The sequence below is a fragment of the Jaculus jaculus genome, chromosome 20, assembly GCF_020740685.1.
Source record: "Jaculus jaculus isolate mJacJac1 chromosome 20, mJacJac1.mat.Y.cur, whole genome shotgun sequence".
NCBI lineage: Eukaryota > Metazoa > Chordata > Mammalia > Rodentia > Dipodidae > Jaculus > Jaculus jaculus.
In genome coordinates this window covers 2583546-2600308 of record NC_059121.1, presented here as the reverse complement: position 1 = coordinate 2600308, position 16763 = coordinate 2583546, and the positions used below count along the sequence as shown (strand labels likewise).

At 44.3% G+C, this 16763-nt stretch overlaps 1 protein-coding gene across 13 annotated transcripts in view; it reads right to left on the bottom strand.

The window, feature by feature from the left end:
• The window catches only part of Mast4 (microtubule associated serine/threonine kinase family member 4), a 656456-nt gene that overhangs the window by 125194 nt on the left and 514499 nt on the right, over positions 1-16763 (bottom strand). For all 13 annotated transcript variants that reach the window (XM_045139067.1, XM_045139068.1, XM_045139069.1 and 10 more), the window contains one exon: positions 5918-6006. In XM_045139067.1, coding sequence (XP_044995002.1) covers positions 5918-6006 — 89 coding nt within the window. The remainder of the gene's footprint in view (positions 1-5917; positions 6007-16763) is intronic.

Sequence of the window (16763 nt, the reverse complement as noted above, 5' to 3'; positions counted from 1 at the left end):
TCAATGACATGCGACTTATCATGGTTTTGAAAATATCTGTTTGTTCGTTTGTGTGGGTAGTGGGGCTTTCTTGCTGCTGCAAATGAACACTAGATGCTTGTGTCACTTTTTGTGTCTGGCTTATGTAGGTGGTTTGGGAACGAAATGCAGGCTAGCAGGCTTTGTAAGCAAGCATCTTTAATTGCTTGAACCATCTTCCCACCCCCTACAGCATTGTTTTAAACATTTTATTTATTTAGTTTTAATTTATGTGAGAGAGAATGGTTGCACCAGGGCCTCTAGCCACTGCAAATGAACTCTGCATGCATGCGCCACCTTGTGCATCTGGCTTTACATGGATACTGGGGAATCGAACTGGGCTTTTTAGGCTTTGTAGGTAAGTGCTTTAACCACTGAGAAATCTCTCCATTGCCCACTACAGCATTTTTAATTGGTCCATTCACTACTTCCTTTCTTTTTGCACAAGCTATTTGTACGTTGAAGTTACTGTCAGCTAGACAGTCACTTAGAGACCGTGCAAACATTTTCCACACCTTGTTTTCTTTTCATCTGTCTTATTACACAGAAATTTTCACCTGGGACCAAATACAACTAGTATTTTCCTTTGGGATTTCTGAATTATATTTCATGCTTAGAATATTCGTGATATGAGTAGCCTGTGGCTTTTCTACTTTTCTTTAAAAAAAAAAATGGGACTGTCCTATTCATTGTTCTTTCAGGAATGTCTGCCTCCTCAAAACACTACGTGGTGTGTAAAGATACGCTTTTGTGCGCCACGCCGGCGAGCATCTCCCTTCCTCTGAGCTCTTCTGGCATGAGTCATTAATGTGGGCACTGGCACTGGATGAGTAGACTCGTGAACCAGTGAGAAGTGCCCATCTCTCGTAATGCCACCCTCAGAAAAACAGAAAGGTTACCTCTCTATTATAGCTTAGTAAATGCTGAGAGATGGTAGGTTTTTTTTTTTGTTATTTTTTTTTTCCCCCGCTGTTCTTTTCACTGACACATTTATCTAGGAATCCCTATCATGGTGTTTCTCACAGGTTAGGGAGACAGCAAGAGAGAGGCATAAGTCACAGCAAAGGACAAGACAGTGTGTACTCTGGAGGTAAGGACTGACCTTTTAGGTTAATTTACTTTTTTCTTGTTTTATTTTTGGTTTGTTTGCTTAATTTTTAAAAATATTTTATTTTTCTTGATTTATTTTAGAGAGAGGAATAGGCAGAGAAAGAGAGAGAATGTGTGTGCCAGGACCTCCTGCCACTGCAAACGAACTGCAGATGTGTGCACCCCCTTGTGCATCTGGCTTAGGTGGGTCCTGGGAATCGAACTTGGGTCCTTTGGCTTTGCAAGCAAGCGCCTTAAACACTAAGCCATTTCTCCAGCTCTTGGGTTTGTTTGTTTGTTTGTTGGTTTGAGGTAGGGTCTTACTCTAGCCCAGGCTGACCTGGAATGCACTATGTAGTCTTGAACTCAAGTCAATCCTACGACTCCCTCCCAAGTGCGGGGATTAAAGATGTGTGCCGCCACACCGGGCTTAATTTAATTTAAATTTTTCCCTCCCTCATTGTTACACAGAAATAGGGGTCTGGCAAGCTGGAATAAATGCCATTTCTCACAAAAAGTCTCAAAAGACTTTGCCTCTGAGTAACTAACAACCTGTTGGCTCTGTCGCCAAGGAAAATGCTCAGACCCTAAGCCCTGGGCCTCTCCCTGGTCCCTCCCACCAGATTAAGTTCGAAAGTGAAAGCTGATGAGAGGCATTCAAGCTCAGGCAAAGTGAAGAAAAGGAAATAATTAAAAGGATCATTAAAGCCCTAACCACATAGTCTCTCTCCTCGTTGATAGAACTAAAAACAATCTCAGCACTAAAAGGCTAATCAACTCACATGGAGAGGGTGGCGAAACTAGGAACCACCACAGAGAGGAATGAGATTGAGGTCTTAAAATTCACCATTGAATTATACATACAAAACGGGGTTTATCATTCCCTTGGCACCACTAACACTCCAGGAGGCACTGCACGAACCAAAAGGATTTTCAGAAACACAATTCTAACCCCAAAAGAAAGTAAGGATCCTTGCTTGACCCTCTGAACACTTGTACTATTATAGAAAAGTAAAAAGTTACATGCTGCAATAACTGAAGTGTGTACTCATTACCTAGTCCTAAAAATAGATTACATACTGTGTAGCCCTCTTTCCACTTATTTCTCCCTCACGCCTCTCAGAAGTAACATTACTATGTTTCTTTCTCTCTCTTTTTTTTTTTTTTCTGGTTTTGATTGTTTGTTTTAAATTTTTTTGAGGTAGGGTCTCCCTCCGGCCCAGGCTGACCTGGAATTCACTACTGAATCTCAGTGTGGCCTTGAACTCGTGGCGGTCCGCTGCCTCACAAGTGCTGGATTTGAGGTGTGTACCACCACGCCTGGCACAATGTTTCTTTTAAAGTCTTGCTACAAACACATATGCATATACAGGTAGGTATTTGTGTCAACCCATAATAAACCTGTAGAATGCAATTATTATATAATATGCAGCATCTTATACATACATCCCTAAAGGAAGTTTGTAGCGTCACGTTAGCATCATATGGCTTAAGCAACATTCTTTTGCAACATGATTGTCTTGCCCAATACTGTACTTGGGTTTCAAGCACACGGATATGTGCATCGCTTTTTCATTTGTTTGCTCGCTGCATGACTGGAACTCGGTTCATTTATCGACTTCCCAACTGACTAAAACTTAAGCACTTTAGTTTATTTCTGGATTTTTTTTTTTTAAGAAACTTTCCTAAAAAGTATTTTTATTTGTCAGCCGAGAAAGGAGAGAATGAGAATGGGCACACCAGGGCCTTTTGCCATTGCAAATGAAGTCCAGATGCATGTACCACTTTGTGCATCTGGCTTTATATGGGTACTTGGGTTTTGAACCCGGGGAAGACAGGCTTTGCAAGCAAGTGGCTTTAACCATTGAGTCATCTCCCCAGTCTGAGATTTAAGTTTTGGAAATGGTCAGCTATGACCAAGCCTTTCCCTAAAGTATCCCTGGGAGAGCATTTATAGTACCATGATATTTTAAAATATTTTAATTAATTTATTTGAGAGAGGGAGGGAGGGAGAGAATGAGTGCACCAGGGCTTCCAGCCACTGCAAACAAACTCCAGATACATGTGCCACCTTATGCATCTGTCTTACGTGGGTCCTGGGGAATTGAACCAAGGTCCTTTGGCTTTGCAGGCAACCACCTTAAATGCTAAACCATCTCTCCAGCCCTAGTACCATGATTGTTTCCATTTTCTTTTACCTTCTTCCTTTACCACCTTTCAACTATCATAAGGGGGTGGGGATAAAATGCCCTTCCTTTCTTTCTCCTTGCAACCATAAAGACGAGAACTCTGGGGGTCAAAGACTGTCTGCTGGGGACGGTAACAACAAGGTGTTTAGCTATGAAACAAGAGTATCTGAGAACCTCATCCGTGTGAAACTAGAGTTTCCACAATGGTGCTGTGGGATTGAGCTGCTGGCTGATTCTCAAAACCCATCTAGAGCACACTTCCTACCACAAAGATCATCTTCCAAGTCCCAGAAATGCACTCAAAGCCAAACTGCTTCCTCTCCCAGCCTTCATCTGCTTTTCTTTTTCTTTTTTTTTTCTCAATTTTTATTAACATTTTCCATGATTATAAAAAATATCCCACAGTAATACCCTCCCTTCTCCCCCCCCTTTTCCCTTTGAAATTCCATTCTCCATCATATCACCTTCCCATCTCAATCAGTCTCTCTTTTATTTGGATGTCATGATCTTTTCCTCCTCTTATGATGGTCTTGTATAGGTAGTGTCAGGCACTGTGAGGTCATGGGTATCCAGGCCATTTTATGTCTGGAGGGAGCACATTGTAAGGAGTCCTACCCTTCCTTTGGCTCTTAGATTCTTTCCGCCACCTCTTCCACATTAGACCCTGAGCCTTGGAAGGTGTGATCGAGATGTTACTCAGTATTCCAGTTACTTCTTTCCAGCACTATGATACATTCTGAGTCATCCAAGGTCACTCTTCATCTGCTTTTCCATCTGTATATTCTCCTATCCAAGCAAGCACACCCATCCCAAATGCCAGCGGTACCCTGGGAGTTCTTTCTTTTCATCTCATTTCTACCTACCAAAACCTTGGCTATTTGTCAACATCTTGGATAAGGGATTCCTTCAAACTCTTCTAGACTTCTGTGTCAGAATTTGCCTTTCTCTTCTTTGTGTCACTTTGGACAGAACTTCAAAATGAAGCTTATGAGGGCCAGGTGGAGTGGCATGCGCCTTTAATCCCAGCACTCAGGAGGCAGAGGTAGGAGGACTGCCTTGAGTCTGAAAGCAATCTGGAACTACAGAGTGAGTTTCAGGTCAGCTTGGGCTAAAGTGAGACTCTACCTTGAAACAAACAAGGTTATGAAGTGGTCTTGGCTGAGTAGTTTGGGGAATACACCATTACCTTCCTTATAATTCTATAAAGCACTGGAAGCTCTTGTGGGACCCTTAGTGACGGTTTCAATACAACAGCAAGCATAAGTTGAGGAAGAAACAGGCTGAGTAATTCTGAACATTTCTCTATGGAGCTCCCATGCCTGCAATTCCTAAAGATAGCCCTAGTGGGTAAGTATAAGAGCCAAATTCTATTGTCAACTTGATCAGATTCAGAATAAAGGGACAGACCTCTCTGGCAGTTCTGTGAGGGTGTTTCCAGGAAAGAACTGGTGGCAGAAGGAAGATCCACCCCAGAATGGACAGTCTTGCTGGCATTGAACTGTATGTGAAGAACCTCTGAGAGAACACAGCGTCTTTTTCTTGGCTGTCCTTGCTACTCGCTGGTGTGTCCATCTATCTACGCTGCTGCTGTGGTGGCCATTGTCTGCAGACACTGGAGCTCAATTTCATCAGCCTTCCAACGTGGACTGAAGACCAGCAGCTCTCCAGGAAGCCACCAGGCCTTCAGTGCCAGATTGGGACTGCTGAGACCTCCAGCCTCGTGGACTGAACGGCTACCACTGTTGGACTTCCCAGCCCATATGCTGTGAGCTGATCAAATAAATCCCCTTATAATTATCATTCATTCTATCTGTGCTGTTTCTGCACAGAAAACGTGTCTTACATCCCTTAAAAATTTAGAAATGGGGGCTGGAGAGATGGCTTAGCAGTTAAGGCACTTGCCTGCAAAGCCAAAGGACCTAGGTTCAACTCCCCAGGATCCACGTAAGCCAGATGCAGAAGGGGGGGTGTATGCATCTAGAGTTCATTTGCAGTGGCTGGATGTCCTGGTATACACATATTCATTCTCTCTCTCTCTCTCCCTCTCTCTCTCCATGCCTATATCTGTATCTCTCTCTCTCAAATAAATAAATAAAATATTTTTTAAAAATTTAGAAATGAAGAAGGAAATAATTAAAAAGGGTTCCTTTATATGAAGGAATTCTAAGTTGTTATTTCAGGGAAAACAAACAAACAAACAATGTGGTGGGAAAGTAACAGGAAAACCAAGGTTGATATGAAAGACATGCCTAGGGAGCTGAAGAGATGGCTCAGCAGTTAAGGTGTTTGCCTGCAAAGCTTAATGACCTGGGTTCCATTCCCCCAGAACCCACAGAAAGCCAGATACACAGTGGTGCATGCATCTGGAGTCCTTTGCAGCAACTGGAGGCCTTGGCATACCTATTTGCCCCTTCCCTCCCATCCCCTTTTCCCTCCCTCTCTCTCTGTCCTTGGAAATAAATGAATTAAAAACTTAACCAAAAAGAAATAGAAAACACATTGTGGTGGGAAAGTAATAGGAAAACCAAGGTAGATAGGAAAGACATGCCTACGTCTCAACAGGCATGGATTGGGCTGAAAAGCGAACAAACACACCCTCCAGATGGTCGGTCATCCATTACCTGCGTGTGCAGAGAGAGGCGAGTGTGGTCTAGGCAACGCTGGTGACTGGCCATTGCCTATCAAGCTTTTCCGGTTGCTTGTTCGGCAACTGTCAAAAGGGGAAAAAGCAAAACAAAACCAGATTTAGATGAAGAACAGCACCAACGGTGTTCAAGCCTGTCCAAAGTCGACATGAACTGGACTGCATGCTCCCTAGCACATTACTCAGTTGGTAATAGCATGGCAAATTGCCAGTAGTTGATAGACGCCTGTTCCCTGGATGTCCGAGGTCGTAATAGATTCCCAGAGCACAGCGCCATCAATATTCCTTACCACCAGCACAGCTATAATCAAATGCATCCTTCTGGCTCGCGTTTGCATCCACAAATAGGTGGCATGCCACACACACACACACGCATGTGTGTAATAAATTAAGTATTCAAATCAGCAAACCACAGGTAGTGTCTTTGTTGACATGAAATTTCTAATGGAAAATTGCATGCAATGAAGCGCAATGACATCAATCTTATAGTGATGCACTAATTAAAAATCTAATTATTTAGACAAATTCCATATTTGTGTCTTTTGTCAATAGAGCAGCCGATGCCTGAGATAAACGTACCCCAAACTCATTTGTCATCTTGTACATTCCATTCACAGCCCTTAGTAAGGTACACGGGGCGGAGACATCAGCACAGATTTGCAGTGTATTAAAATGCTAGCAATGGCTTCTCCTCACTGGCACACAGAGCTACGGGCTTTATAGTGAGTAGAGTAACTAGAGATAAATGCCTGCATGTGGACATTAGAAATAAATGACGGCATAATGGACAGGAGACAAGTGCTCCTCCTTGTTTCTGCCAGTGGGAGGTTACAAAGTAGTGAGCTGAATTCCCAAGTAACTGTCATATGCATCAAAAGAATACAACAGGGCTGGAGAGATGGTTTAGTGGTTAAGGTGCTTGCCTGCAAAGCCAAAGGACCCAGGTTCGATTCCCCAGAACCCACATAAGCCAGATACACAAGGTGGTGGCACATGCGTCTGGAGTCTGTTGGCAGTGGCTGGAGGCCCCGGTGCAACCATTCTCTCTCAAATAAATTAAAAAATATATATTTAGCCGGGCCATGGTGGCACACGCCTTTAGTCCCAGCACTTGGGAGGCAGAGGTAGGAGAAATGCTGTGAGTCCCAGGCTATCCTGAGACTACATAGTGAATTCCAGGTCAGCCTGGGCTGGAGTGAGGCCTATGTGTCAACAAACAAACGAACGAACAAAAATAATAAATAAATAAATAAATAAGCTAAAAGGACTGGGAATATACTTCAGTAGTAGAGTACCAGCTTCACATGCATGTGGTCCCAGGTCCAATTCCCAGCATTGCAAAATAAAATAATATTTGGAAGGGGCATTACTACATAGTCAGAGACCACATTTTCAGCAACACTGATTTGGGAGTCATCTCTGGATGCTCGCTGCTCATTACCGTTTGTCAACATTGCCATATTTATCATTTCTTAAGGTCAGCCTGCATCATTTTAGTTCCCATGCTGCGGCAATCGACATCCCCTAGCAGAATCTGCGAGTTTAATTAAGAGCATGTTTACTCAGCCCGAAGAAGAATAGACCCTTGATACTTAATTATGGAGGTGGATTATGATATTATCAACTCATCTATGCAGAATTATATCTGACCTATTAGATTCCTCATCGTTAATCTGAATAGTCTGTTTTTAAAAGATACTATACATTATGTTTAGTATTAATTCAAATTAATGTCACCTTTCATTTCAGGAAAAAGACCATTAAATATATTAACCTGTCTATGTCAAGCAAAAAAAAAATTATAAATGATAGGTTTACATCTTAGAAAGCTTAGCCATCTAACTTAGGCAAATTCAAAATTCAGGAATTCAGGTTAAATATTATAAATATAGGTACTTGTATTTAATATACATAATTTATACTTTCTAAACACAATTATTAACATTCCTTTTTTTTTTTGGTTTTGCAAGCTTTTTCTCTAGCCTAGGTTGAGTGCTGAAATTAGTCTTGGGCTGGCCTCCAACTCACAGGGATCCTCCTACCTCAGCCTCCCTAGTGCTGTAATTAAAGGCATGTGCCTCCATATCTGCATAACTAAAGTGAATAACAAATGTCTATCAGGGTTGGAGAGATGGCTTAGTGGTTAAGTGCTCGCCTGTGAAGCCTAAGGACCCCAGGTTCGAGACTCGATTCCCCAGGTCCCACGTTAGCCAGATGCACAAGGGGGCGCACGCATCTGGGGTTTGTTTGCAGTAGCTGGAAACCCTGGCGCACCCATGCGCTCCCTCTCTCTCTCTCTCTCTCTCTCTCTCTCTCCTTCTCTCTCTGTCACTCTCAAATAAATAAATAAAAAATGAAGAAAAAGTATTTTAAAAGAATGTCTATCAATAGATAGTAACCTAATGACTATATTAACTATGGATCCCCAATGGTGACTTGCTTAAAATGCAAATCAAGAAATTATATTTCTTACAGAAAACCTTAAAAATGAGTTGTCCTAGGAACCACAAACAATGACTAGTAAGCTAAGACCACAGCAAGCAAAATAACGGATAATTCAGATGTAAGACAAAGAAAACCTCAAGCAGAAAACATTATAATTTCATCAGTTAAAGTGTGTCAATAAAGGAAGAATAAATGATTCCAAAACGTGATTCAAATGATACTTAAAAGGAATGTCTCAACTGGGGCTACAGTCTTAACTGAATGGATAAAGTGCTTGTCTTGTAAGCATTAGGACCCGAGCTCAATTCCCCAAGAACCCACATTTGATAAAAAATCTCCAGAGCTGGAGAGATGGCTTAGAGAGATGGCCTGCAAAGCCTAAGGAACCAGGTTTGATTCCCCAGTGCCCACGTAAGCCAGATGCACAAGGTGGCACATGCATCTGGAGTTCGTTTGCTGTGGCTGGAGGCCCTGGAATGCCCATTCTCTTTCTCCTTATCTGTACCCCTCTAATAAGCGAATAAAAATAAACAAATAAAATATATTTTTAAAAACTCTAGACAGAGCAACATGACAGTCTGTGCCTGTAACCCCAGCACAGCGAGGTGGAGACAAGAGGGTCCCTGGAGCTCACTGGCGAGCCAGCCTGAACTGACCTGTGAGCTCCACGTCAGTGAGACACCTTAGATCCAAACCCAGCAGCAGCAGACAGAGTGGGTGGCATTCTTGAGGATAACATCCAAGGTCGCCCTGCGTCCTGACTTACGCACACAGGCACCCGTACACACATGTGCACCCACATACACGCTTACATGTGAAAGATATGTAATTCACACTTTACTATTTGAATAGTAAAGGGCATGTATCACTGACAGATGACATGAACACTCTTACCTCCAACCTGAAGCCAGAGACAATGCTAAAATGAGAACACGCTTGGACTTTCTTGAATATCTCACCCATCCAACAGGAAGCTTTTGAGCATGAAGTGTCCCAGTGAAGACACACCAGAGCTGACAGAGAACTTTCCATTGTGGACAAAATAATACTTAGAAAGTAGGGTCATAACCTCCCAAAAATTTGTTGCTAATTTTTCTTTTGGGGGTTTTTCAAGGTTGGGGCTTACTCTCTAGCTGAGGCTGACCTGGAACTGATCCTGTAGTCTCAGGCTGACCTTGAACTCACAACGATCCTCCTCTCTCTTCCTTCCTGAGTGCTGGGATTAAATGCGTGTGTCACCACGCTCAGTCCTGTTGCAAATATCCTTAGGGTACAGGGGCATCTTACACTACATTCAGTCCTAAAACACTTGCTAGGCGCACATTCTTTTTCTACAGATGACTGATTGATATATAGATGGATGGATTAATGGATGGACAGAGATAGAGCTAGATGCATACTCACATACATTTCAATCCTAGGACCCTACCAAGATATTCTGTAGGTAACTTTCCCAAGGTGGGTGTGGGTTCGTTATTCTATCTAAGCGTTACCTTCTCCAAGCACATTTGACAGTTACCTGGTTTTACTGCATTGGGTAGCTGGTTCTAAATAAATGAAAGACACTCTGCCCTGAACCCCCACTGTAAGGAAACTGAAAGTGGGCAGGATTAATGAGTATTTGGCCCATAGCTCCCACAGCACCAAACGCTGTCCGCCTTGATAATAATGCCGACGTACAACGCCCACCTCTGTCATTATTAAGTATGTATCCAGTTTTCACAGGCTTTCTGTCCGTGAAAGAAGGGCGGGGCCCGCTCTGCAGGTGTGGGGACACACCTGTGCATTTAATCCCCAGAGTAAGCAAAGAAATCACTTACACAAAATAAAGTTTCCTTCACTCTCAACAGAATGACTAAGTGATTTTGACTTTTTCCACAGGCAGAGTTGCCCCAAGGGAAAAAAAAATAAGCAAACAAGGAAGCCCCTCCCCCACAGGTGAAATAATAAAACCACTTCTGTATAGGAAAGAAAACACATCTCATAATTCACCCTTATACAAGCATTGCACCTTATAAAATGACTTCTCCAATTATCATCCTTAGGGTCAGAGGCACACAGCTACAATCAGACAGAAAGCCAGGCGTGGTGGCGCACGCCTTTAAACCCAGCACTCCGGAGGCAGAGGTAGGAGGATCGCTGTGAGCTGGAGGCCACCCTGAGACTACAGAATGAAGTCCAGGTCAGCCTGAGCTAGAGTGAGACCCTACCTCGAAAAACCGAAAATAAAAAATGAAAAAATAAATAGATGAATAAAATAAAATAAAAATAGAGCTAGGCTCATGCCTTTAATCCCAGCACTTGGGAGGCAGAGGCAGTAGGATTGCCTTGAGTTCAAGGCCACCCTGAGACTACACAGTGAAGTCCAGGTCAGCCTGGACTAGAGTGAGACCCCACCTCAAAACAAACAAACAACCAAACCCCACAACAAAAATGAGACAGGAGGCAGCGATGAGCTCATGCAACGTCTACCCCAACTTGACTCTTCAGGAAGAGTAAGTATATCTGCCACCCCTGCCCTGGGTCACCACCTCACACCGAACCAACGTCTGCCACCCCCAAATCCCTCCTCCTCTCAGTTGTCTAGTGGAGGCCACCCAAAGGAAGCCTTAGTTTTCCTTGGCACAACACGCTGGGCTCGTCTCTGAATTCAGAAGGTGACTGTCAGGGTTAGACTCCCAACTCGCCAAACCAGCATTTAGCAAAAAGACAGCCATGTACAGCAGGAGACAGAGACAAAAGTAAAGCTCTAGATGAGGACAGGGGACCGAGAACCCCACATAAGCACTTCTTATGACGTCACTGCTCTGCCACCTCCCCCCCGAAAAGACCCACCCAGGGACACAAGTGAGGCACAGAGAGCCTCTCCCACACACAGGGCGCAGGAAACACACCCTGCTCACTGCGCACCTGGCATCAGAGGAGAATGGAAGGGACAGAGTCCTCTGTGGAAGAAAGAACGTAACTCGTTTGGACTCACGCACATGCTTTGGACAGCATAGCATAATTACTAATTGCATGATTCCCCTCCCCCACCTCAGCAGGTGACGCACAACTTGAACAGGGATTATCCTTCTTACCAAAGCAGATCATCATCAAAATCCAAAATGGTCTCACTCGTAGCGCCTCAACTGTTTCTTCATTATTTACTTATTTATTTGTAAGCAGACAGAGAGAGATGGAGAAAGAGAGAGAGAACGGGCATGACAGGGCCTCCGGCTGCCGCAACCGAACTGCAGATGCGTGTGCCACCTTGTGTATCTGGCTTCACACGGGTGCTGGGGAATCGAACTCAGGTCGCAGGCAAGCCATCCGCCCTGGCCACTTGTCTACTTCTGGTTGTCTGCCAGCTGGCCTTCCATTTGCCCAGATGATAAACTGAAGGCTCGTCTTTCACCACCTAACTCAGGACTACCTCAGCGCAGGACAAAAGGATCTGATTTGTTCCAGTGAGCTCAGGGCTCCAGAAGAAAGGCCTCGGGAAAATCAGATCACTGTGGCGTATGTCTCCCGAAAAAAGAAACTTTCAACCATCCCAGGCCAAGTCACTGTTGTCTTTCTTTGTTTTTGTTTTGAGGTAGGGTCTCACTCTAGCCCAGGCTGACCTGGAATTCACTCTGGAGTCTCAGGGTGGCCTGGAACTCACGGTGATCCTCCTACCTCTGTCTCCCAAGTGTTGGGATTAAAGGCGTGTGCCACCACACCCGGCTCTCATGCCAGGTCTCTTAATGCTGGTTGGGGCCACCTGTAGTTACTCAAAAGAGCTGAAATTTGGCTTAATTTTCAATTATGTTCACCTTGAGAACATGAATTCTGGGCATGTCTGGTCACGGCATGGCAACTGTGTTGGGAAACCCTCACAGCTGACTTGAAAGATCAACACTGGGTACAACCTATGACCAGCAACCACAGAGAGGCAGGAACCAGTGAATCAGGAGTTGGTGATGCTGGGAAGACAAGCTGTAGCTTGTCACTTCATCCGAATGAAGATGTTGATGAATTTGTACAGGACACAGGCCATCTCTGTCCTCATGCCACGGTTGGATGTGAATGTTTGAATAGTCCTTAAACACACAGTACAGGGCTGGAGAGATGATGGCTCAGCAGTTAAGGCACTTGCCTGCAAAGCCTAACGACTCAGATTCAATTTCCTAGTACCCACACAAAGCCAGATGCTCAAAGCGGTACACGTATATGGAGTTCATTTGCAGTGGCTAGAGGCCTTCTGTGCACTTGCTCATCTTCTCTCTCATGCTATCTGTGAGCTCGCAAATAAATTAATTTTTAAAAATACAGAGTCCAGCTGAAACAGGGGAAACTGGACATAGCTGGGAGACAGAAGTCATCTACTGAATTACTGTATAAACGTATTAAATGAGAGAGACTTGGGATTCCATCTCTTTATAATAAAGGAGTTGGACCACATGAAAGAAAGAGTAAGAGAATAGGGTTTTTTTGTTTTGTTTTGTTTTTTGGTAAAAGAATTTTTGTTGCTGTTTTTCGAGGTAGGGTCTCACTCTAGCTCAAGCTGGCCTGAAATTCGCCATGGAGTCTCAGGACGGCCTTGAACTCACAGCAATCCTTCTATCTCTGCCTCCCCGAGTGCTGGGATAAAAGACCATGTGCCGCCACGCCCAGCTAAGAAAATTCTTTTTGAGAAAAATAATCCCACAGTACCCATCACTCTGAGATGAGTGCTTGAAACATTTGTTGTATTTGTTTCAAATCAGAAAAGAGACAGGGAGGACCGGAGAGTGATGCAGTACTTACATCCCTTGCTGGCAAAATCGAAGGACCCCAGAACCCATGTAAGGGCAGATGCACAAGGCGGTGCAAATGTCTGGAATTCATTTCCAGTAGTTAGAGACCCTGGCACGTTCATTCTCCCCCTCCCTCCCTCCCTCCCTTCCTCTGAAATAAATAAATATTTTAAAAAGAAAGAGAGGGAGAGATTGACTAGCTGGGTTTGCTGGCTCGCACCTTTAACCCTAGCCCTCAGCAGGCTGCAAGATGTCTACAGGTAAGGTGAGGCCGGCTGTAAGTTCCAGGCCAACCTGAGCCAGAGTGAGACTCTGATCAAAGAGAGAAAGAAAAATTCAAGATGGACAGACATTTGTTCTCTGAAGTCCAAACCAGTAACGTTTCCACTCCCTAGATAGGTGTCAATGAAAGAACTACGCCCTTTGCAAAACAGGGCAGCAAGTTACCCAGGCTGGCCTCCAACTTCCGAGCCTCTCGCTAGGTCCCAAGGGCTAGGACTCGGAGCGTCTGCCACCACTGCAGACAAGGCAGTGCCGAGGGGTGAGCGGAGTTCTCCGTGCACGTGAAACAAGAGCGCTATCAGGGGAGCAACAGCCCCAGCCCCTACCTTGCCTGCTTCCTGTGCGTCCGTGACACTACACACGGATTTGGCCCTGTTGGATGCCCACTGACATTGCCATAGAAAGATAACCTTACAATTAACACACGTTAATCAACAGCACATCTTATTATAAGCGATAAACCAGTTTTACAACCATCAACCAGCAAATTCACTTCACAATTCCTGAATGCAATACATATACATATATATACACATATAAATATATATATATGTATATGTATATAATGTATGTATGCATTTGCTTTTTAAAATCACGTTTGTACCTATTTTAATCTGTTGCTCTAATTAATGAGTTAAAGTCCTTGACGCGTTCACTTTACATGACTGTCATGTCATGTTTCTGACTTGGATAAATTATAGCCTAGTATGCAATATATGTTTTATATATATATATATTCTAGAACACACTTTTTTTCCCTTCTCAACATTGTATTTGTGAGATTTAACCATGGCAACATAAATATAGGTCTAATTCATTTCCGTTTCAGATTATTCATCTGAGGCATATTTTAGGATTCTTAAATGCACTAAAATTACATACCATGGGGGCATTTCTCTCTCTTCTTTGCAACCTTAAATACCTAGCACTCTGTGCATTTGTAAATCTGATGGCAAAGCCTTGAAGATGCCAATATGAACAGTTTGAAAGCATAGTGATATCATTCAACATGAAGAAATGTTCTTAAAGTCCTCCTTGGCCACCCCCATGGGCATTGCTACCTTCTCGAGGCCTGTCCCTACCTTCATTCCACGGCCTTTCCCCACAAATTCCTTTGTCTTGCTCATGTCAACACATCTTTTTCTGAACACTTTCAGGTCTGTATCTTTACAAGTTTACCTAGACAGCACAAAGCTACACCTAGTTGCTTTCTTCCCAAAGGGCTCCGGCTGGTGCCTTTCCCAAGGCTCATGAAATCACAGGTCCTCCATGCTTGCATTGATTCGTTAAATAAATTAGTTTCTGAGTGTCTAAGAACGCTAAATGCTATTGTGAACAGATTCCCCAGCCTCCTTCTGAAGGGAAGCAAGTAATATACACAGTGAACCAGTGCATTTGTACTATGTGGTATAAAGGAGGAGGAGGAAAAAGAAGGTATGAGGTAAAGACTGGAGAGATGGCTCAGCAGCTAAGGCACTTGTTTGCAAAGCCTAAGGACCCAGGTTCAATTCCCCAGTACCCAAGTAAAGCAAGATGCACAAGGTAGCATATGCGTCTGGAGTTCACTTGCAGTGGCTAGAGGTCCTGGCACCCCTATTCTCTCACTGTCTGCCTCTCTCTCTCTCACTTCCTCTTAAGTTCAAAAAAAGAAAATATTTTTTTTTTTAAAAAAAAAGGATCTAGAAAGATATGGGAAGTCATGGCTTAGGATGAGATGAAAAGGTCTGGAGCATCTCATCAGGAGTGCTCCTTCCTCCTGGGGTTGAGAGTGCCAGAGGAGACTTTAAGGACAGGTAAAAGATCTGTTATCTTGGGAAACGGCTCCAAGGGCTGATGGTGGTCAAGGGTGTTTGCAATGGTGTCCCCATTCCTCTAATTGGTTCAGAAGTGGAAGAGATGCTATCACCTGCTGGGCCACCAAGGCAGGGCCATCAAAATGACAAAGAGCAAGATTTGGGGGAGGGGTAGACACCCCCCCTCCCAGCCAGCTTTCTAACTGGGGGAAAGGTCGGGATTAAACAACCAGGAGACCAAACACCAAGCTTCTGGTTGTCCACAGGGCCCAGAAAGATTTCTGTAGACTTAACAGGGGAATTGAGGAAAAAAAACAAAACAAAACAACAAGAAAAGCACAAACCAAGTAGTCTCAACAGGAGTTTCTTTTAGCCCAGAACGAGCAGCATGACTCTGTTAACACTTACCAGCTCTAGAGCATTCTGCTTCTCTCTAGCAGGTTGGCATAGCGCTCTGCCCACCAGGGAACTGGCCAAGCCCACGGGCCTCCGCAGTCAGAAGGCAAACACACAGACATGCCAAGCCGCCCTACGTTCTGACACTCAAAACCACATGGCAGCGCCCACCTCTCTTTAGTGGGTACGTTCGTTAGGTCGCTACCTGCTCCCAACTCGGTGGTGCCTTGCAAAATGACATCCTGCTGATGACATGGATGTCAAAGCTGTGAGGATGGGCGAAAGTAGGAGAAAATGTTTCCTAAGTGGAGAAGCACCAGGAAAACCGCCAAAGGGATATGAAAAGGCGGGGGGGGGGGGCGTGCACCCACATTTTAGCTCTTAGCACCCCCTCCTGCTTGCTTCCAACATGAGCAGGAGGAAGCAGTCTAGGAGCTCACGAAGGAGAGAGTTCAGGAAAATGCGAACGTCAGGAGAGTGTTTTCCCTTCATTTACTTGACAGATGCCTTGCCTTGTCTCTTTCTTTCTCACATTCCTTTTGTATTTTCCTCCTCATTTGTATCCACTGATGTTTTCTTAGTCATTCTCTCCCGGCGCCAAGATGGAATTGGCCACAGGAACTCATTCCATCACTGCAGACAGGAGGGCTGGGGAGACTGCAGAAGATGCTGGCCAGACTGGGGTCTGGGTGAGGAATGGTCCTTGAGGTGGTGGTCACGTGTCTGCCCAGTTAAAGGGGTCTGGATGGAAGGACTATAGGTCCATGCCAAAAAGCGCCACAAACACGGGAAAGGGAGGTCATGTGACTTTAGAGCCACACTTGGACACAGAGATACAGTCAAGCTAGCTCACACACTGCATGGTTCTATTTCACAAAGGATGGGAGAGCTCTGGACTTTCTTCCTTCCTGCCCCCTTGGGTTTTTTTCCCAGGTGGGGTTTCACTCTAGCTCAGGCGGACCTGGAATTCACTATGTAATCTCAGGGTGACCTCGAACCCATGACAATCGTCCAACCTCTGCCTCCCAAAGTGCTGGGATTAAAGTTGTGTGCCACCATACCTGGCAACTCTGGGTTTTCTTTAAGAATATTTTTACTTATTTGCAAGCAGAGAAAAAAGAGAGAGAGCATGGGTGCACCACGGCCT